A 20,235-nucleotide genomic window follows, 5' to 3' on the forward strand; every position below is an offset into this window, starting at 1 on the left:
GTCCAAGGGTTAGGGTCGCAAGGCTCAGCAGAGCCTCAACGCCTGGAATGAGCCTCGAGATGCCCGGTGGCCCCAGGGCTACGATACTCACCTCGGCCGGACTCTCAGCCACGGGTACTGCTTACCCGAGCCCCTTCCGACACTACCAGGCTAGCGAGCCAACTATGGAAGTGCTAAAACACTGATGAAACACCATAAGACAATCCCCAGAAGTAACACAGCCAAACCAAGCAAGAAGCATGGCGCCCAAATGAATGACAGCGCCAGAAGGAAGATGGAGAATGAATGAAGGCATTCAGATCCACATGTATGCAGACTGCTAGATAGAGGCCTTGAAGCCTCAAGCAACAAGGCTTGATATGTACCTCAAGTACGTACCAATTCCCTTTGGCATAAGAAGGCCTTGAAACCCAATCTTCTCCTAGAGGTTGGGAAGATCAACAAGGCCTTCGAGACCAAAGTAGTTTATTAGCGGAATTGAACTATTGTTCCAAGCTCAGAATACTGCCCTTGTCACAAAGGGTCAGACTGGAAATATCACGGGGCAAGGTGAATGTGTGCTGACTGACGAAAACTGACGAGTAGCTCCAGCATCACTAATAGCCTAACCCCAAGGTGTTGCAATACGAGGGCTTTGCTTTTGCAGGGGGTCGCATTTGTTGGGGTGTGCTGACTGTAGACTCGGGGTAGGCTGCGGTATGTGTAGAAAGCAACTTCTGGTCCAACTGACCTGCTATGCTCGAAACGTGCGGCTTCCGGATGTGTGCAATAGAGTACATCCCCCATTCCCCCTGACCTACCAATGTCGCCGAGGTATTCCTTCCACCACCTCCATGTCGGCAACGCCCATACGTCCTTTTTCCTTCCAAATTAGACAAACCATGCATCCCAACCGTCCTTGCTTGGTTTGGCTTTATTGGATGGTACGGTACCTCTACTTACTACGTTAGGTAGGTAGAGGTAGGCTAGGTATTATGGTACCTGCTGGGTACTTCTTTGTCTCCCGTCAAGTCAGACGAATCAATGCGCAAGGCAAACAGAGCCTGCTTTAACCCCTCATCTGGCCTCCCAGCCACCCGCCCTGGGCGCATCCTTTATCAGCCTTCACACCTTACGGCGCACTTTGATCACCCGCAGCCTCCATGCGGTTTAACTTCGATTCAGCTCAGCCATCCATGCCGGCCCAGGGATTGCCACGCTCGCTGCGAGCATCAGGCAGTTTGGCATAGTCGCGGCCTGATGCTCACTAGGCTGTGGAATGGCTGCCCACCAACGCTACAGTTTTTTTGGCTTCACACTGAGGCTCCAGACCTGCAGTGTAACCTGATGACCTATGCCGTCAAGGAAACCAAGCACTATCAGTGTCAGTTTGTCCCTTTCGTCAGTCTCGCCCCTCCCTACTGCGTGTACAACAGATTCCGGCTTCAGAGTACAATGGACCGTCTCCCATGTACGCGTCGTTAGGGATGCCTAACCACCTTTAGTTCTTATCATTTTGAGTCCTTCTGACTTCCCAATCACGTTCTTTACGCAGTCACAATCGACTGCGCGAGATTGGGCACCGCACCAAGTTGGAGTCTTTGCAAGGACCAAGGCCAATAAAGTCTGCCGAGACGTGGCCCAAATTGGGAGGTTGACCAATGTGGGACATTGTACGTGTAAGTGGTCCATCAGCTTTCCCATTCTACTACCTGTACAAATTCCTGTTTGTCCCAGACCAAAGCTTGGAGGTCTTGGTCGGCCCCTAGCGATTTCCCGCCGGTTACTCTCTCTTTCTCTCTCTCTCTCTCTCTCTGCCTCCGCCTAACTTACCATACATTTCATCCTGAGAGACTGAAACGACGACACTTTGGACATGTCCACGACTCGATCGAATCCTCCGGCTCAGTCCGGGGTAAGCGTCCGTTTAAAGCCCCAAGATGGAGACCAGCGCAAACTACCTTCTCTGCCACACGACCACCTCTTGTCGATGCAGGCTCGATGGAAAGATGCAGTGAGTAGATGGGAGAGTCGCCTTGATCACTCCAACTACGAAAAGAATCCTCATAATAAGGCCATTGCCGAGTTCAAGAGCTATGAGGACCTCTTGGTCGACCTCGAAAAGCGTCTACGCGACCACCAAGATTCCTCTAGCGAAACGACTACACACAGCCTTCACAGACTTCGCCCTGTTATGAACACGGTGAATCAACTCTCCCCATGGCTGCTTACTGCTACAGCTATCAAGGAAGTTACTTCCAAGCATGTGACCCTTGTGTGGGCTCTTTTGTATCTCGGTGTGAACAGCCTCTTAGTAACTGCTCCCTGACCCATTCTTCAAACATAGAGGTAGCCATACTAATCCATGTGATCTGGCATTTTGTGCAGAGTTTCTCAGGCAAAAGCCCAAAGGAAGACAAGAATTTGAGACATAATCTGCTCAAGGAGGTAGAGTCTTTGAGGAGAGAAATGGAGAAGTTCGATGAAATATCCCAAAACTTGGTCAAATTTTCGAATACTGAGGGGAGCAATCAACAGATTGCGGCAGCCATCGTTGACATGTTCGAGTCGTTCATTAACTTTTGGGTGCAAGGCGTTGTGGAGCTTGACAATTGGAGGGGTGAAGGTAAGCACAAATATATGAGGCCGTTTCTCCAAGGTGGGCGCCTTTGCTTCGGCCAGCCGGTGCGGCGTCTAAGCTACCTATTTACAATTTTCTCAGATCCCTGGCCCAAAATCAAACCCAAGGCCGAAGAAGCAATGCAGGACGTCAGAAAAGCTGTTGAACGAGTGAACGACTTATGGGACAAGCAATTGAAGCAGATCAGTAGTAGTGGCTTGTCGATGTCTGCCCCGGGTGCCCAAACACAAAGTGTTGACCGGGTGCAGTCCTGCATTATCCTCCCGGATCGACGCAGCTTGTTCCATGGACGAGTTGAGGATCTCGAAGCAATCGAATCGCACTTGATCAATCCTGAAGATCAGCGCCTTGGACGTGCATTTTCGATCTATGGTTTGGCAGGTGTGGGCAAAACCGCAACGGCCCTGGAGTTCGGGCACAGATGCGCCGCCAAAAAACTGTTCGACGTCATCCTATGGGTACGAGCTGAGAAAGACACCTCATGCGCAAAGAGTTTCACGGAAATTGCCCAAGCATTGGAGCTCGGCTCCGAAGGCGCGAGTGCGGACCAAGATGCCCAAATTGTGGTCAAGAACTGGCTTCGAAAAACAAGCAAGTTATCCTCCTTATACCCTTGAATGAAATGCCGCTAACCCTAGGTACGATAAAACAGAAAAATCGTGGCTGCTGATATATGATAATGTGGAAGATTTCAGCATCTCCAAAGATTACCTGCCTCCCACTCCGACGTCTGGGTCAGTTCTTATGACGACTCGATATAGCCATGTGGCATCCAAAGCATCTGGAATGCAGAATTCGCGAGAACTTCACACCTTCAATCCTGAAGATAGCCTCGATATCTTCACCGCCTTCAGAAAGGAATATCATCAGAAGCATTCACCTGTGCCACCATTGACGCCAGATGAGAAAGAAGACGCGGAGTTCATTATCAGAGAACTAGGTGGGCTCGTCCTAGCCATCGAGATTATTGCGGCATATATCGAGAGTAATGCGTTCACGATCGCTGGGTTCCGGAAGAAATATTCGCGAACGAGAGCCGCGATTCATAAGAAGAAGGTTGGCATCAACAGGGTTGACAGTGACCGCTCTATAGAGGATATTTGGCAGATGACGATTGACAGTATTAAAGGGACCAAAGCCCATCACCTCCTGGAGATCGTTTCAATGCTCTCCCCAGATCATATCCCGCTTGAGCTGTTCTGGTCAGATGAACTTCGCGAACATATTAAACAACTTGAAGAAGGATTTGAGCATTTTGATCATCCTTTGTTCCCGTCAAACGGAGCGGAAGACTTTGGCGAAGAGATGTAAGTGTGCCCCTGTATTCTGGAAGCCCCGAAAGAAAACCAAGAACGTTAGTTGGCTAATGCGTGACTACCCTACCTTTAGCCTGGACGAGGCTGCTGACCAGCTGAAGGGTTTAGCACTCATCCGTCGAACTGGGAATACGATCTCAATTCATCGCTTACTGCAAAGCTCAATCTACTCCAACATTCCCATCAAGGAGCGTCAGCCAGTGTTTGACGGTGCAGCAAAGCTGGTCAACTTTGTGTTTCCCAAACAGAAGGACATCGAACCATTAGGTGATCGATGGCCACAATGTAGAAAGTACATTGAACACGCGCAAACTCTAGCTGCGCTATTCACGAGCGCGTTCGAAATCGCGAAGTCAAGGCTCAACCCATCGCCAGAGTTACAAGAGCTAACGAAGAACGCGGCATGGTGAGTGGGCTACTCTTCATAGATACATAACCCGCTGCATGCAGACTATTACTGACGGAGTTCCTATCTTCCTCTAGGTACCTTTATGAGACAGGAGAACACAGATCATGCTACAACATGGTCGAGCAAGCATGGGAAATGTGTCCAGACCCCCAAAATTCCGTTATTTATGCCCATCTTTGCAACACAGCCGGTGTTGTCCACTTTGACTGGAACGAGCTGTCAAAGAGCGAGGAGATGCACAAGAAGTGTTTGGAAATCAGGTCTAAGCTACTCCCCGAAAATGACCCGACTTTATCGGGCAGCCACTTTAACCTCGGCCAGGTATACAGCGCGCTGGGAAAGCATAAGGAAGCAGAGGACGAATTTGAGATTTATCGGCAAATCATTGAACGATCGGGCGTTCCCCAGGAGACCATAATGAAGGGGCTTGCCAACATGGTTTTCGGACGGGCGCTATTCCTGCAGGGCAAGCTGAAGGAGGCCAAGTTCAAGTTCGACGACAGTTACAAATGCTTTGGCGGGCCTGAGAAAAAAACCTCGATTCTTCTGGCGTAGTAAGTCACTCATACACCTGAAATTCCCAACTACTTCGCCATGTTAATTCATAGACGCCGATTTCTGCTAACCTTGTGTGATTTTCAACAGTCTCATGTTGTGCTATGGTAATATGGCATTAGCGAATTCAGTCTTTGCCCAAGCCATGGAAAACTTTGAAGAAGGATATACGATGGCGATGGAACACGCACCAACACACGCTCTTACTGCAGCCTTCCAGTACAAGCTTGGATTCATCCAGTTCCATCACAGACGATTTGACCATGCCTTGTAAGTCTTTTCCGCCGGGTTTGTCCTGAAACCCCATCTCTTAACTCAAAGCCAGCTCGCCTGTCGCCCCAATATGACAGTGGCTTGCTAATCATCAATGGGCAAATAGGGAACATTGCCGAGCCGGTCTCCCAATTGTTGAGGCCAGTAAACTACGTGGAGATCAGGCCCGAATCTTGTACCTGATGTCGGAATGTCTGCATGGCAAGGCTAAACAGGCTATGGACCAGGGGCTTTCAACTGCTGCTGAATTGCAGAAAGAGGCCAAGAGCCTTGCAGAAAAAGCAAAGGGCATCAGGGACGACCTATCGAGTGTCAAAGAAACGGATGTGATAGAGGCGTGTCTTGGATTCAAGGCCTACGATTCACTCGTCTGCCTGTACCAGAGGTAGATCACAATGGTGGTTGCAGGCAAGGAAAAGGCAGGCTCGCAAGGAAGCAGACATGGACGAGCAATGGCCGGGCACCTCCCTATCAAGCCATGCCACGACTTGAAAGCGGGGTATGGCTCGGGTAGGACAAAGGTGAAACGAAAACAGGTGGTTGCCAGTTTGAGCTTGGGCGGATGAAGACAGGAAACGCCAAAGACACATGGACGAACCAGAAGGGCTCTTCAGGTATGTAGGTATCATGATTAATGATTTTCTTTTCAATACAATACTTCATCTGCACTGATTATGTGCGTAATCGGAGTGGCACAGCCTCCCAACTCAAAGCCAGCTGTGCAATGGCCAGCAGGGGACACTCTGGCCGCAGCAGGTTCCAACAAAGATCAACGCTTGGTACGAAGTAACGATATCCACGTCAAGCGACGAGCTACTCAGTCGTGCCTTCCATGGCAGAAGATCTAGGGGATGGGGCTTGCCGAATGGGGGCACTTCCCGGGACCTCTTGCCGGACTGGACTCGCCAAGGCGTGCGGCAACTCCCACTCGCCCTCGTCCCATTGTTCCCATGCTCAAGCGCCTAGTCAGTCTTGGCCAGAGGGGGCGCCACCACCCACACACATACACACATTTTAGCGATCTGGCTATTTTACATCGCTTTGCACACTATAAGCACATTGGTTAATATTGAAATCTAGTTGAAATTAGTGCAAAAAGTTAATATTTTCAGATTCATTAATTCGTAAATATAGTCTACTACTCTAATATTCGCCAGAAGGCGTTAATTACAATAATAACCGCTAATGGCGAATTTCCACGCGATATCATCAAAATTGTTAGAGTTGCTGAAAGGAGTACTTGGAAATATAAGGGAACTTTTAATAATACTATGTGACGAACGGCAGTCTGATCTGCCTAAATGAGATAGCTGAAGGTAGTAACTATCAGAGTCGTTCGGTGAAGCCAAAGGGTTCACAACAAGTATGCTCGTAATACTAGTCTCGGTGATAATGATCTATTGACTACTGTCGAACTATCTGACAATCTGGGTTCTCCCGTAGTCCCTTTATACCTGCTCGCCCTCTGCGAGATATCTGTTTCCAGATGTCCACGTAGACGTGAACCCCATAGCGTGTGGTTTACAAGCTGGCTCGATTCGTGAGTCTGGCTCGACTGGTGAGCCTGGCTCTACTCCCAAGAGCCCTTGCCTGCCCAGAGCTCTTTTCCTGCCTCTGGTTACACTGCCTAGCTTACGCGTGGCTGTTGTGTACCGGTGGCTTGGTTGGCCCGTGCCCGTCATTATCAGCTCGTAACACCACTTGAGCGACCGAATTGCCAGCTTCGGTTACTTGTATTCTTTTAGAACATAGCCTAGTGATGTAGTGGTCCGCCAGCGTTGTGACACCTGTGGTCTGGGTATAAAACTCAGCTCTGGCATCGAGCCTTCCCTTTTGGGATTCCTTTCCTCTTCAGCTTCTTATTCTTTGTTTAAGATAATCGAATCGTACACAACGTGCCCTCTAGTTACGCTGTGACACTTTCTATTACTCAAATTTTGTGCACTCAACTGCCTCCCATTTATAATTAAAGAAATTATCCACTGATGATAGCTTTAGTCTTTGTATTATTATTTTGATACAGAAAACAAGGTTGGAAGTTGTATTTTAGAAGAGAGAGATTTTTTCAATCGCTGAAGCTCACTATAAATTCACTATAACTTTTTTGATCTTGAGGTATTAACTTTACAACATAGGTGCACTTTCAAAGTTGAGATCCCTTTTATGAAAATAGTCTTTTTAGATGAAAGTGGCATTTTCCTATCAAGCGCAACGTTTTACATAGATGCATTGAAAGGGCAGTTATGCATTTGAGCGGAGTGAATCTCCAAAGAAGACATACTTTTTGCGGGGGGTTTTGCAAGTGGCTGAAGACTTTTGAACCCTTACTGTAGAGGTACTGGTAGGATATGGGGCCATGCGAGTAAAGTTGTACATGCGTGGCGGTTCGCAAAAGTGCTACAAGCCTCTCGGACCGCTGCCTACAACATTTGACAAGATGTGTTGTCGCCTGCCACGGTTGGATACCTTACCTGCAGTATGCACCTGGGTTGGCCGCACCCCTCCTGTGTAGGTAGCAGGTATAATCCAGCTACCAAGCCTGGTGGACATCTACACCCAAACATCTACGCCGTTCACCCGACGAAAATGACAATACTCACACCAATTGACGTCACATGATGTCTCATATCGAGACAGTAGTCGGCATAGTATTTGTACGTAGAACGATATCGTGGTTGCCTAGCGACTTGGGTTGTCAACACTGTGGTTCGCTCACCGAAATCCACGATATGTATGACTGAACCGAAACTATCGTCAACTGATGCCCGCATTGTGATAGACCGCCTTAATCACATCTTTGCTCATGTATCCAGGCCGGCTGTTAGGCGGCCACGCGGCACACGACGCTCTCAACACCATACCAGACATCGCAAGGAGGACGCGACGATATCACATTGGGATGGAAAGGCTGAGTGTGACACGGAGCTTCAATATTGTCTCATCTATTCGGAACTCGCCTTCCCCAAATGCACCCCATTGCTTTCAAATGGTCCAATGGCTGCACCAAGCTGGAGTCGCATGTAAGTTGAGACTGACTGCCCCTGGAGAAGTAAGCGGTCTGCGGTATGGGCCACGAACGACGCGGAGCATGTCCGCGATACTCGATTTTACTCGTCAGTTTGCGATCCAAACGCCTCGACGGGCTCATGCAGAAGTTCAGCAGGGTCTAACGAAAATCTATCTCTATCACCATTTCCACGTTCGGCTCCATGCTGGCCTTACTCACAAAGCTCTGCTCGCGTACTCCGATACCCGGTAGATAGGTAGAGGCTGGAGATTGTTGGTGAGCGGGGTAAGAGCCTCAAGACAGGATTCTTCGAAATCTGTTTGTCCGAGTCCACCATCTTGCTCAGATTCCTCGGTTGTAGGCATTTTACCTTTTGTCATCCTCTCGAGCAGAATATAAAGGGATCGCCTCGGACGTGCGCTTTTTTCCCTTTTCCACCATTCTCTCACCTTACCCCAAGCATCCACCAGCATCCCCATTCTATCCCAAAAACACCACTACAAACACTCTACAACAAACACACCTGTCAGCACCTCCACAGAGGTACAAATCGCAAACATGTCTGACTGTGGACATACTACCCAGGAGATTTCAACCACGCCCAACGTGGCATTTCCCTCGACCGACCGGAGGGGATTCCTTGACTACAGCAACGTCCCCCAGCCATGGAAGCGCGCGGGAGTTACTTTCCTCCGTGACGTTGAGAAGCCTGACGCCTACGACCCGTATGCTGAGGACAGCATCGACACCAAGGAAATCAAGCTCCTTTACTCCCCGGGGGCATATGATGACGGAACCGGCGGTCTCGGTGGCCATTAGAGCCCATTCAGCCGTCTGAGTCTGGTCGACAAGGTATGTTCCAAAAGTGGCTGGCAGCGTGCTGTGGACAAATTACCCCGTTGCCATGTGACGGTGTACCTATACTTTACAGCAGTTTTATGACATGCCTTATCTAACTCCCGTCGTAGACTTGATTGCTGCTCATGACCCAGCCTTATCCGCCCGCTCACTCGATGTTTTTGAAGGATCTCGTTATTCTCGTCCTTCTCGTCATTTGTTCACTGGTGGTGGTGAAGTACCGGTAGCAAGGACATTGTGGGTGAAGGCTTTGCGGTGGACGTTTAAGTATCGTCTGGAACCTGGTTTTTTTCTTTGGCTGTCAATTAGTATCTCCTCGTTAAATATCTTATATATGCATTTGCACCAACTAGGTAACTCCAGTGAGACATGCGTTTTTTCGCAGTTATTATTTCTCGCAATTCCTGCCTTTTCTTTCTCTCTGTATCTAGGATGGAGAGGTAACTCCAACGGAAGACGAAGTTAGTAGGTAGGAATCATTGTACCATTGCTCTTGGCTGTACCCAAATTTCTGTGTCTCGGGTGTGGTACCGTGACTCTTGAACAGATATGGAGCGTCTCGGGAGGTAGAGGTTCCATGGACGTACCCAAGTTTACAGGTCTCAGCCCTCCTACAAACTGCCCAAACATGGGACGAGGGAAAGGGTCATGCAACCGTAAGAGAGGGCTAATGTAACCCTTTTCAGTATATCACTGGAAATTATGTGCTGTATTGAGGACAAACCGCCATGCTTTCTTCGCAGCTATAAGAAGCCTCCTAGGCAGATCAACAGACCCCCATCATTCCCTCTCCGTCAGGGTTGTGTTCCTTCCCAAGGTCCGGCGTACACCTCCAAGAGACTCGCTTGGTTGCGATCCAGGTCATGTGCCGACCTCTATTATTTAAATCCCGACCAGACCTGAAGAATTGCCAACGCTATCTGCAGCAACCCAAGAACCAGCGTAATGAAACTGATCCAAACAAAGCCCCAAAACGTCCAGTACCGCCCCGTATCACGCCGGTCCCACCATAGACCCTTCCATCCCACGGGACTCTCAGACATTACAAACTCCTGCAGCTCCAGCAGTCGCCTGCCCAGGAGGGGGAACTCATCCTCGATATGATAATAAGTGCTCTTGGCAGGTTCCAGGCCGACGAGGTCGTAGATCGGTTGGTCTCTCCAGTTTTTCCCACAAAGCCCATCCAGCAGATCGTCCGGGCAGATCTGAAGACCAGATCCTCGGCTCCATTCCTTCCGTCGCGAGGACTGATACGCCTTCCACGAGTTCTTGTCCTGGCTAAAGAGGACGCGGTAGGAGCCAAGTATCTCACGGTAAAAGTCGCTTGCGGTGATGTTTGGCTCATCATCTCTGCCCCGTAGGCAGTTATTGAAGAATCTTTTTGGAAGAAACGTTAGTACCTACGCAGGATTGCCAGGCAAGTAAGGGAAGAAAAGTAAAGACGCAACACTCACAGATCAATGTAACAGCCCGGCGGGGTATTCGAGTTGAATGGGCACATCAGGACACAGAATGATGGGTGTCGAAAGAGGTAAAGGACCATGTACCGCGCATCCAATTCAAGATGTTTCGAAGCGATGTCGGTCCATTCGATCTCAATCTTGGACAGCTTCGACAGTGTATAGTAGTTGACGTTCAAGCTGAACAAGGAAGTCCGGCCAGCCATTGGCAATGAGCCAGAGTATGTTCCCGGGCGGTCATCTTCTCGGACGGACGACATGGGAGCCAAACCCCGTCGTCCGAAACACGAGAAGTCCCGCACGATGTTAGTCATGGGAAGATTGCGGTACTCTTCAACTTCAAGTATGACGAGGGTGTGCCTGGGTGGGATGCGCTCTTCATCCTCTATCTCGAGCTTGCCTTGCGCAGGGTCAAGCTTCGGGCTGTAGAGAAACGTCAAAAGCCCAAAGCAGATAAATACAAACTGAATGCCGTGGTCATCTGCAATATCATCAACCAGGTGCTCGTCACGCAACTTCTCCAGCATTTGGCCTAGACAGACAGACGGTTCATCTTTGATAAGGGGCACAATGCTACTCAGACAGTTGAACACATGTTCGACAACGGAGAGGCTGCCCCTAGGAAGAGTCAAAGGTATAAAACGGTGTGGCAAGCTGCCAATCTTCTGGTCCAGAAATGACGCGTACCACTTCACATACGTGTCATAATTGACGGCATCACGGTGCAGGAGCTGCTGAAGCTTCCCCGAATCTTAAAATTTACCATGGAATTAGTATTTGATGGTTTGGTAAAGGTCTGTCGTCAAGAAGTACACGGGGGAAATGTTGTGTGATGTATTGATATATTCCGTACCAGAGACCTACTCTTAGAAGAATGACGGAGCTCTTGGGTACTCACCGATTTGACCCGGGGAGTGATTACCGGTTGTGGACGCCGAACCAAGGAATTTTACGGGTCGGAGGCGGAACGAAGCGGGAGCTTGGTACGGCGGACTAGGGAAGACATACAAGGTAAGTTTGCGGTTGGCAAACATCAAGTTGGGCACCAAAAGTACGAGAGAAACGGATAAGGGCTCACGGACGCACCTATTGAATGAAGGCAACAAAGCCATACGTGGCATTTTAATCAGCAAATGATAGGCAATAATAACCTGCCAAAGTCGGTGGAGTTTGGTTGATCCAAGTCCGGGCTGCTAGTAGTAACAGTGACTGTTGGTTAGGCGTGGATGATTTCACAGGCTGATGGCCACAATGAAGGTGTAAATTGAGTATGCAAAAGCTCACGAGTAATATATGTGCAACACCGGAGACGACCTGGAGACTTGAATATAAACAATCAGCGCAAATATTGACGTTAGCCGCAGACTTTGGCCGAGTGTCATTGTCAGTAAATGTACCTCGAAGACATCACCGGAGGAGACACCGAACGAAGCTCGTAGGTCCAAGCATCGCACATCAGACCAAGCACTGCCTTCTCCAACCGCCACCATCGCCGCCTACCTCCGTTCGTTTCGGTTGTAAATGCCCTACTGGTGTAGACTGGGGGTGAGACTGTGAGAGGCGCATCTGGGCATTCCAACATCTTGCCCCTGCTGGGGGGAATGGAAGACCCCGGAAATTGACGATACTTGAGGCTCTATCAGCATGGCAACCTAGACGCCTTGAAGGTACGTACCTCCACTTAGCAAGTCCTTGACAACTCTGCTGGGTTCGGGAGAAATGGAAACCCTTGCCTCACTCACTCATCCCAACTCTCACTTGGTGAAAGTCGAAACTGAGCAGACGAGAGGATTTGACGAAATTGCCGTTTTCGGTCGCCGCATTTCCCACTTCGCTACCCATACGGCCTCTCGTAGCCACCCTCGCCAGCACAGTGAGGGCTGAGGCCATTTTTGGCACCGCACACGTGGTGGCTTTATCCTGATAGCCTAGGGTAGTTGCATGCATCTCGCTTCGAACATCTTCTCGCCCATCCTATCATTTCAAGCATTGTATAGCAGGCCCCAAGGCCTCAATCCTGAGGTGGTTGGGGGAGTGTGGGATGAAAGATTGAGAAGGTGATACTGAATTTGCTAAAATTGACGGATATTTACAAGAAGCAGTTGTACAGATGCAAGAAACCATGGAAAAAGTGAGCCAACATGCGTGTCTCAGGAGGATAGTTCAAAAAGAAAGAAGATAGAAACGAACCTATCAGGGAAAGATCCGTGGACGCAGAGCCTTAGAGCCTCAGAGTGTGATCCCGGGAAAGGGAATCATTGGAGGTTAGACGATGTTGTGAGGAGGTTGATAATATTGAGCAGGTGAGGAAGACGTGCAAGCCGTTTCTTGGCTGAAATGAAATAAAAGTTCGCCATGATTGGCTGCTTCCTAAGCGAGCACCTCTATTGCATTCGTAGAAACAGGCAACATCACGTAACTTGTCTATTGTATCTGCTACTTACATATATATACAACGGCGAGACATGCGTGTACTGAGAGTGCCAACGTACATTAGGGGGAAAGCGAGTCAAGCGCTTGTTGTTGTTATTTTTAATGTCTACTTCCGCCTCCCGTAGGGCATGAGACGAAAAAGAAGCGAGAAGAGTCAAGCGCTGTGGCTCAGCGGCAGCCCAAGGTCCTGACATGCCTTCTGGAGTTCTGACTGGCTGTGTTTCTCCATGTAATACCATTGGCTGTGTCTACTCGTGCCCTCGCTTCGACTTTGCACTTGCAGCACTTCTTCCTCTTTCTTCTTTTCCCAATAATGTCCGAGTCCGCTTCGGGATCTACAGTACTTGGGTGGCATCAGGCATATGGAAATCAAGCTTTAACCTTTTCTCCACTCGATAATATCCTCCACCGCGGTGTTTGTTCTTTCCGGTATTTACAGATAGCTGACCTATCCAGTACTAAAAGCGACAATCGAGGCCGGACACACACATGGAAGTGTGTCCCCAGAAGCGGGGAAAGAGCCAGCAGGCTGTCACATTATGGGCATATACATTATCACATGGCGTGCATGGGTCGTGCATTCGAACAAACCCAATTTTACCTCTACATGTACTCCGTCCGCGTTCCACAAGTCACCACAGCAATCAAATCGATCCATTTTGCTCCCATCGATTCACTTCTTCACCTCGCCTCTCACGTCTTAAACGCGGTGGATGCGCCCGCGCCCGTAGCTGTGGGGACGGAAGACAACAAAACCAACTTGGGTACCTACTTTACACTTGGTATGTATGCATGGAAACGCTACAGTCTCGGTCTGGACTCTGGCCATGATATACGGACGCCCCTAGAGCCAATCCGCCGCAGGCCACATCATCAAGCTTTTACCCTTGAAACAACAATAGACCGTGTCTCAATCGACTCTCGAGGAGAGCTTTCGGGATCTGCCAATGGATTCTGCACCGAAACATGAGGACAGACTAAGACAAATTAGCACTCGCATTCTGTCTGTATCGGAGACTAACGACCAAACCAAGGGCCTTGGGCAGTTGGAGAAACTTACGGCGAGCGCCTCCATCTCCAGGCTTTGTATCATACATGATCATGACAGTGACCTCGTCCGGGGTTTGATGAGATACCCAGTACCATTCTTGCGCCGGGCTGTGCCGCAGCATAAATATCTCCCCGACGAAATGAGGATACACTCGGTCGCAGGGGAGAAGATCTCCGTGCGACACCGAGGTGTAGTCACAGAACGCCAACGGATTGTCTTGCAGAGCAGGTTGGTTCAAAGGTCGCCATGTGCTGGTTTCCCGTCATGGTCAGATAATGCAAAACCTGCAAAAAAAGCGCTACTTTCGGACAGATTCGGTGTTTACGTACTTGACAATGCGAAATCTGTACTCCTCGGCCCCTTCTTTCAGGTACTTTAATCTCATCTCGGGAGTCAAGTGTCTTTGGACAATGGCTGGACCGCTGTCAAGGGTCGCGTCTGCAAAAAGCGCGTTTTAGACCCAGGTGTCTCTGGTTGCTTGAGCCTGGAGACAGCAGAGTGCATTGGGATTTAACGTACCGACTGCTAAGGATCAGCATACTGGTCTAGACTGTGCCTTGTTCACAGCGGAGAAGCCAAGTACTCACCATGTGCGCCTTTGGCAGGTCCCTCAATGTGAAGTTCATCTTCAAACCTGAAGGTGTCCAATCTTACTTGACTAGGGGTTGTCTTCTTGTTGAGGCGCCGCTTCACTCAAAAGACAAATCAGCAAATACGAACTTGGGTCGGATGGCTTGCAGAACAAGTGCTGTTGTTGTTGAGGATATGCTTACTCTAAAATCCCAGGTGACTACTTCTTCAGCGTCCGGAAACACTTTCCTAAGAAGCTCCTGGGTCTCTTGCTTATAGCGATCAATGCTCTCGCTATCATGAGAAGCTATAGCCATGCTCTTGTGCGCCGAAAGAATGAAGCCGTTACGTTCCAGGGTTGGCGCCGGCTGGGCTTCCCTGATATCGCGCACGCCAACAACATGTCTTTCGTAGGCCATGTTGGTCACCTTATCAGTCAGTGGATTCACGGCTCCCCCTTCAACTGGTATGATGTAGTAAGGCTTCTCGCAGCCTTTGGAACCCACGATGAACTTTGGGTCATCCTTTATGAACTCGATTGTCGTCGTGATAGTCGGCATCTTGCGTTTCCTGAGGAGGATGATCTGGGCTTGAACAGAGGAAGGTGTATCATGAGCTTTACTTGCTCGATTTGTTAACGGTTCAAACACGTAATTCATTGCTGGCCTTGGCTAACAGCTTATATATCTTGATGTTCGCTCCTCCATACACCGAGCGGGGATATAGCCACTATGACGATGAGGAACGAAAACAAAACACCATTAACTACCAACAATGGAGGGTGTGTAACTATCAACCATCAAAAGACAAGACCGAGATCCCAAGGGATTTCCCAGCCAAGTTCCGGACAAGTACCTACGTTTGCGGACTACCAGTAGTAGGGCTCCGTGGCACCGGGCCCGGAGCGAGGTCATCTTTCTCTGCAGCATCTAAAACTCGGGTACGGTGATCGATTGGAGGGTGTGGTATACAATACCCAGCGAAGCACAGACTGGCAGGTACGTCCCGTTTGCCGTGGTGGGTTCAACTTGCACTTGAGGTACCTCGACGATACCTACCCAAGAGTGAGTGCCAACAGAACGTGTTGATGGAAGTACGTACCTAACCTAGCACGGAATCCCGCACAAATGCCAAGTCATCAGCCGGAGAAGCCCCACTTCCTGTTATCCTGTTGCGGTTGGCGACGACCAGCAGGGTTCAAGACGCGGTTTCTGGGCCTGTACAAGTACTTCATTTCTGGGATTTTTTCCCCTCTACATCACACTCTTCTCAATCCAATCAACCATTATGCATTTCCACATCTATTAACCGTTCCATCACTTCCCTTGGTTTACCTGTTGCGGGGTACGTCCGCTAGGTACTTCTACATTGTTTCCCCATGCGTTACATCCGTCAGGCATTATGGACGGCATCGTACAGTTGCCCGGCTATGGTGTTACAGTGCCTGGCTGTAGCCTGATCCTGCCTGATAATGCTGATGGAGGGGGATATCATTAAACAGCAACTTTGCCCTGCCTCATTTTCTCCCCGTCTCCCGTGCGTTTGTTTGACACACAAGCTTCGAAGAGCAATGCTTCGTCTCTGCTCACGCAAATCCTTCGTTGTAGTAGGTCTTGTTGCCATTTATTTCTCAGCTTCGCGTTTATCACCACTCAGTCTGCGACAATACTTGTCACGCTTTCCGGCCCAGAAATCATCCATCATGGCGGGAACGGTCGACGTGTTGAATGCCGACGTTGCGCTTTTGCGCTCCAAGCTCCAGTCTGGCGAGCTGCAAAGTGTCGATCTTGTCGCCGCCTACCTGAAACAGATCAACAAGCACAATGCGGATGGGGCTGGATTGAAGGCCCTGATATCCGTCGCACCTGAAGAGACTGTATTGTCCCAAGCTCGTCACTTGGACGAGGAAAGGAAGACCAAAGGCACCAGAGGTCCCTTCCATGGCATCCCCATCATTGTGAAGGTACGTTCGTTCCTTGCCAGGACCTCCGTTTTGCATCATCATCGTGCTGACATGTGACGTATGATGTGTCAGGATACAATGCTCACCGAAGCCTCCCTGGGCATGGACACTACCTGCGGCACGCTTGGCTTGATTGGTGCGAAAGGACGAAAAAACGCCGATGTCGTTGAGCTGGTAAGCTGGACCTCAGTCTGGTCCTTGGAAACCAACGGTCCTTGGAAATGAACACTTGAAAGGTGGAGGAAGAGCTAACGCAATTGGTACGCAGTTGTTGAAAGCGGGAATGATTATCCTAGGGAAGGCCAACTTGTCGGTATGCGTCTCTCATCACCCGGAAGATTCTGGTCCTTTTCCAGGAGCCTGGCTCAAAGCTGTAGACGTTGCTCTAACTGAACTGTGATGCAGGAACTGAACCTGTTCAAAGCAAGTCCTCCAAACACCGCTGGGTGGTCTTCTGCCGGAGGACAGTGTTCTTCGCCTTATGTCGAGGGCGGAGTTCTGCCAAATGCCACATTTTTGGGACACAGCGTGAGTTCCTGTCTGCATAAGGCGTGATGCATGTGGCTGTTATGCGCTGACCAACCACACATATCATAGACACCTGCAGGTTCATCCTCCGGAAGCGCAGCTGCGGTGGCCGCCGGGTTCGCACCTATCGCACTTGGCGCTGAGACCGACGGATCGCTTGTCCAACCTACTTCGAGGGCAGGACTTTACGCCTTGAAGCCCACCCCGGGAACCGTCTCTGTGAAGGGCGTCCTTGCACTTCCAACCTACGATGCCATCGGCCCGATAGCCAGAACGGCCAAAGACGTGGCCGACATGTTGACACTTCTCACTGGTACAAACTTGAGCCATGAATCCAAGATATCCTGGGATGGGTTGAGAGTTGGATTTGTCGACTATGACATTTGGGCTCCTGCCACGTTTGTCGTAGAGCCTGTCGAGTCTTTTACATCCCAAACGGTAATCATTGTTCCTGCCCCTTGTCCAACAATAAACAGTTCATTGCCGATGGCACTTGCTAACGATCTCAAAACACAGAAAGCTGATATCGAGGCTGTCGCGGCCAAAATCTCGTCACTCGGTGGGAAGGTTGTTCGTGATGTGCCGTTGCCCCCATTCGGGCAGCTGACGGAAATCATTGAACAGAAGCACAACGTGAACCCAGACGATTTGTGGGGTCAGTTTTACCATTCGTCTTATTGTCTCTCCGAGTTTCCAAGTCACTAAACTTTTCCAACCTCAGGGTACGGTTTCCGCGACGAGTTTGATGCTTTCGTATCACTCTATGAGACGAGCCAGATCCGTTCCTTGGCTGAGCTTGTGCAGTTCAACAAGGATCATGCAGATCGATGCCTTCCCGCAGGTGAGTCTAGGTCTTCCCTTCTGATACCAGGACGCAGCTTTTCGATTGTCTCAAGAAACTTTTCTTGCTAACAACGGCGCTTCTGAATACTATCAGACCACCCATCCCAGGCATTCCTCGAGACGGCCCTAGAAGAGAAGGCCGATCCCGAGATAGACACCAAAGTCGCCAAGGTCAAGAAAACAGCACAGGCATTGATTGATGAAGTGCTTGCAAAATACGAGGTGGACGTGATTCTCGCACAGTCTGACGGCCGCATGGCAAGTGTTGCGGCGGCAGCAGGATACTCCGTTGCAGCCTTGCCCGTTGGATATGCTGACTTCAATGGAAGGGCATGGGGTGTCAATGCTATTGCGGGCGCTGATGGTGAAAGCAAACTCTTGGACCTCATGAGTGCCTGGGAGGCTACGTTTCCCGAGGCAAGGAAAGCTCCTCCGAAGCTGATGGAAGAGTAAAAGGAAGTCCGCGTCTCCTCTCCGCCCACCGTTTGACCACCACCTTAGCCCTACTTCTTCGCACTTACCTTAGATTGCTGCACAGGCACAACTTTTCAGATATTGATTGATTCCGTTTTAAACCAAGAGAGAACCTCTCAACACGCTCTAAGGAGATCTAACTGCACTCTAAGTACCTACCTGTAGATATTTTGGTACTCCATGGCACACACATCGTGACACTTAAACATCAAAGACCATTTTTCGCCGTGATGATTCCCCATTTCAATGCACGAACCATTCGCATTCCATTCATAAATCGTTTCCAACTATTCGAACTCTTTTTCAAAATTATGAGATTTCCCTGTCCCATCACCAAGTACCCTGCAACACCGTCATCACCACGGCACTTCAAAGCAAATGACCCAATGACAACACCTTCGGTGCATGGGCAGGAACAACCCCATCACATTGAGGAATTCAAGAGAGATATCACCAGACAAAACACTACCTTTTCTTCACCTTCAAAAAAGAAAGAATATAAGCAAAACAAAACCAAAAGAAGACCGAGAAAAAAAAAAAAAAAAAGAACCCTCCCCCCCCCCCCAAAAGCAAAAATTGGGAAAAAGAGAGGGAAAATGTTGAAAAGAAAGGGAGAAAATAATATAGAAAGGGGAAAAAGAAGAAGGAAAGGAGATAAAGAGAATGGACAAAAAGAAAAAGTGAAAAGTAAAAGTGAAAAGTAGAAAATAGAAAAAAAAGAGGGAAAAAAGAAAAGAAAAAAAGTGAAACTGCGGAAAAAGAAAGGAAGGAGAGGGCAAATTCGTTGAAATGGATATGACTGCCCGCTTCATGTTGCGACAACAATACTGAGTTTGGGGCATTCACAGTGCAACAACAACAACAACAACAACAACAACAACAACAACAACAACAACAACAACAACAACAACAACAACAACAACAACAACAACAACAACAACAACAACAACAACAACAACAACAAAGTATCACGACCGTATAAATATGACATCTAAAATTATGGGTCTTAATGCAGAGTTGTATTTCTTTGGAGCGTGTTGATGTTTTCTCCTTCTAAACTCTGTTAAATATTTTTACATTCGCCTCCGTGGTGAATATAGAAGTAAAAGATAAAACGGCGTATCACCTTACCTCTTAAGCCACTTGACTAACAAAGATAGACTATGGGCACACAATGGCACAAAGCAACATAGTGACAGAAGACTATACTAATATCACAACGGAGCAGCATGATGGTGAGTAGACGGGTAATGTGAGAATCTCCAGATCGCTTAATATCTTTCAAAAGTACCTTGCTTTGGCACTGGAATCTGTCTATGAAGGATAACGCATACTTCTATTCTCTCCGCTGTTGAAGTACAACCTCCGAGCCACCACTCCACCATGTCAACGCTCAGGGTCGACGGGAACATTGTTCTCCATGGTTGTGAAGTAGGGGTTATAATTCTCCATGGTAGCTTGGGAGAAACAAGATACTTAGGAGTTCAAGCCGTGGTTCATCGAGGAGCCGACCAGCCCTAACGAAATTCTGGGGCAGAGTAAGTCGTGACGGATGAAAAGAGATTCGATCTATGATATCTCCGTCGGCCTGCAGCCCTGTCCAAGGTCGTGGCTCTCAGAGGAACAACCCAAGCAACCACGCTCGCCATCGACTCTGTTCTGCCTCCGCCAGATGCCACCAGAACTCAAGCTCATTACGCCGTGAGCCTTTGAGACCACCGAGCACCAAAGGGCTACAAAGCGGATTCTCTGTCAACGTGGAGCAGTGACAACACTCCCAGAGCACGACGCTGATGCTGTTAATCTTGTCGGCTTGCACTTCCTTGTTCCGGGCATGGGGACTCGGCGTGCATGCCTGGGTACCGAGATCCTGCG

At 49.2% G+C, this 20,235-nt stretch overlaps 5 protein-coding genes across 5 annotated transcripts; 3 read left to right on the top strand and 2 right to left on the bottom strand.

Annotated features, from left to right (window-relative positions):
- Positions 1 to 918: 918 nt before the first annotated feature.
- Positions 919 to 5,861, top strand: SMAC4_07009 (uncharacterized protein). The gene is made up of 9 exons (XM_066090548.1): positions 919 to 1,363; positions 1,535 to 2,293; positions 2,368 to 2,638; positions 2,702 to 3,211; positions 3,273 to 3,927; positions 4,010 to 4,342; positions 4,420 to 4,899; positions 4,991 to 5,170; positions 5,280 to 5,861. The coding sequence occupies exons 2-9, from the start codon at positions 1,856 to 1,858 to the stop codon at positions 5,560 to 5,562; spliced, it is 3,150 nt and encodes a 1,049-aa protein (XP_065947818.1). The 5' UTR covers positions 919 to 1,363; positions 1,535 to 1,855; the 3' UTR covers positions 5,563 to 5,861.
- A 2,877-nt stretch (positions 5,862 to 8,738) lies between these two features.
- On the top strand, positions 8,739 to 8,999 carry SMAC4_07008 (uncharacterized protein; the record flags this gene model as incomplete). Its single annotated transcript, XM_003349124.1, has 1 exon — positions 8,739 to 8,999. The coding sequence occupies one exon, from the start codon at positions 8,739 to 8,741 to the stop codon at positions 8,997 to 8,999; it is 261 nt and encodes an 86-aa protein (XP_003349172.1).
- A 152-nt stretch (positions 9,000 to 9,151) lies between these two features.
- SMAC4_07007 (uncharacterized protein) lies at positions 9,152 to 12,961 on the bottom strand. Its single transcript, XM_024655751.2, has 5 exons — positions 12,174 to 12,961; positions 11,585 to 12,125; positions 11,397 to 11,491; positions 10,493 to 11,249; positions 9,152 to 10,415 (listed from the first exon to the last, which is right to left on the bottom strand). The coding sequence occupies exons 2-5, from the start codon at positions 11,617 to 11,619 to the stop codon at positions 9,917 to 9,919; spliced, it is 1,386 nt and encodes a 461-aa protein (XP_024511584.1). The 5' UTR covers positions 11,620 to 12,125; positions 12,174 to 12,961; the 3' UTR covers positions 9,152 to 9,916.
- Positions 12,962 to 13,055: 94 nt separating this feature from the next.
- Positions 13,056 to 15,636, bottom strand: SMAC4_07006 (uncharacterized protein). The gene is made up of 5 exons (XM_024655750.2): positions 14,756 to 15,636; positions 14,570 to 14,669; positions 14,312 to 14,420; positions 13,992 to 14,233; positions 13,056 to 13,908 (listed from the first exon to the last, which is right to left on the bottom strand). The coding sequence occupies exons 1-5, from the start codon at positions 15,209 to 15,211 to the stop codon at positions 13,805 to 13,807; spliced, it is 1,011 nt and encodes a 336-aa protein (XP_024511583.2). The 5' UTR covers positions 15,212 to 15,636; the 3' UTR covers positions 13,056 to 13,804.
- A 438-nt stretch (positions 15,637 to 16,074) lies between these two features.
- On the top strand, positions 16,075 to 18,634 carry SMAC4_07005 (uncharacterized protein). Its single transcript, XM_003349121.3, has 8 exons — positions 16,075 to 16,515; positions 16,588 to 16,689; positions 16,784 to 16,828; positions 16,921 to 17,043; positions 17,113 to 17,481; positions 17,560 to 17,698; positions 17,765 to 17,884; positions 17,981 to 18,634. The coding sequence occupies exons 1-8, from the start codon at positions 16,123 to 16,125 to the stop codon at positions 18,337 to 18,339; spliced, it is 1,650 nt and encodes a 549-aa protein (XP_003349169.3). The 5' UTR covers positions 16,075 to 16,122; the 3' UTR covers positions 18,340 to 18,634.
- The last annotated feature ends 1,601 nt before the right edge of the window (positions 18,635 to 20,235 follow it).

The sequence above is a fragment of the Sordaria macrospora genome, chromosome 7 (genome assembly GCF_033870435.1).
Source record: "Sordaria macrospora chromosome 7, complete sequence".
Classification (NCBI taxonomy): domain Eukaryota; kingdom Fungi; phylum Ascomycota; class Sordariomycetes; order Sordariales; family Sordariaceae; genus Sordaria; species Sordaria macrospora.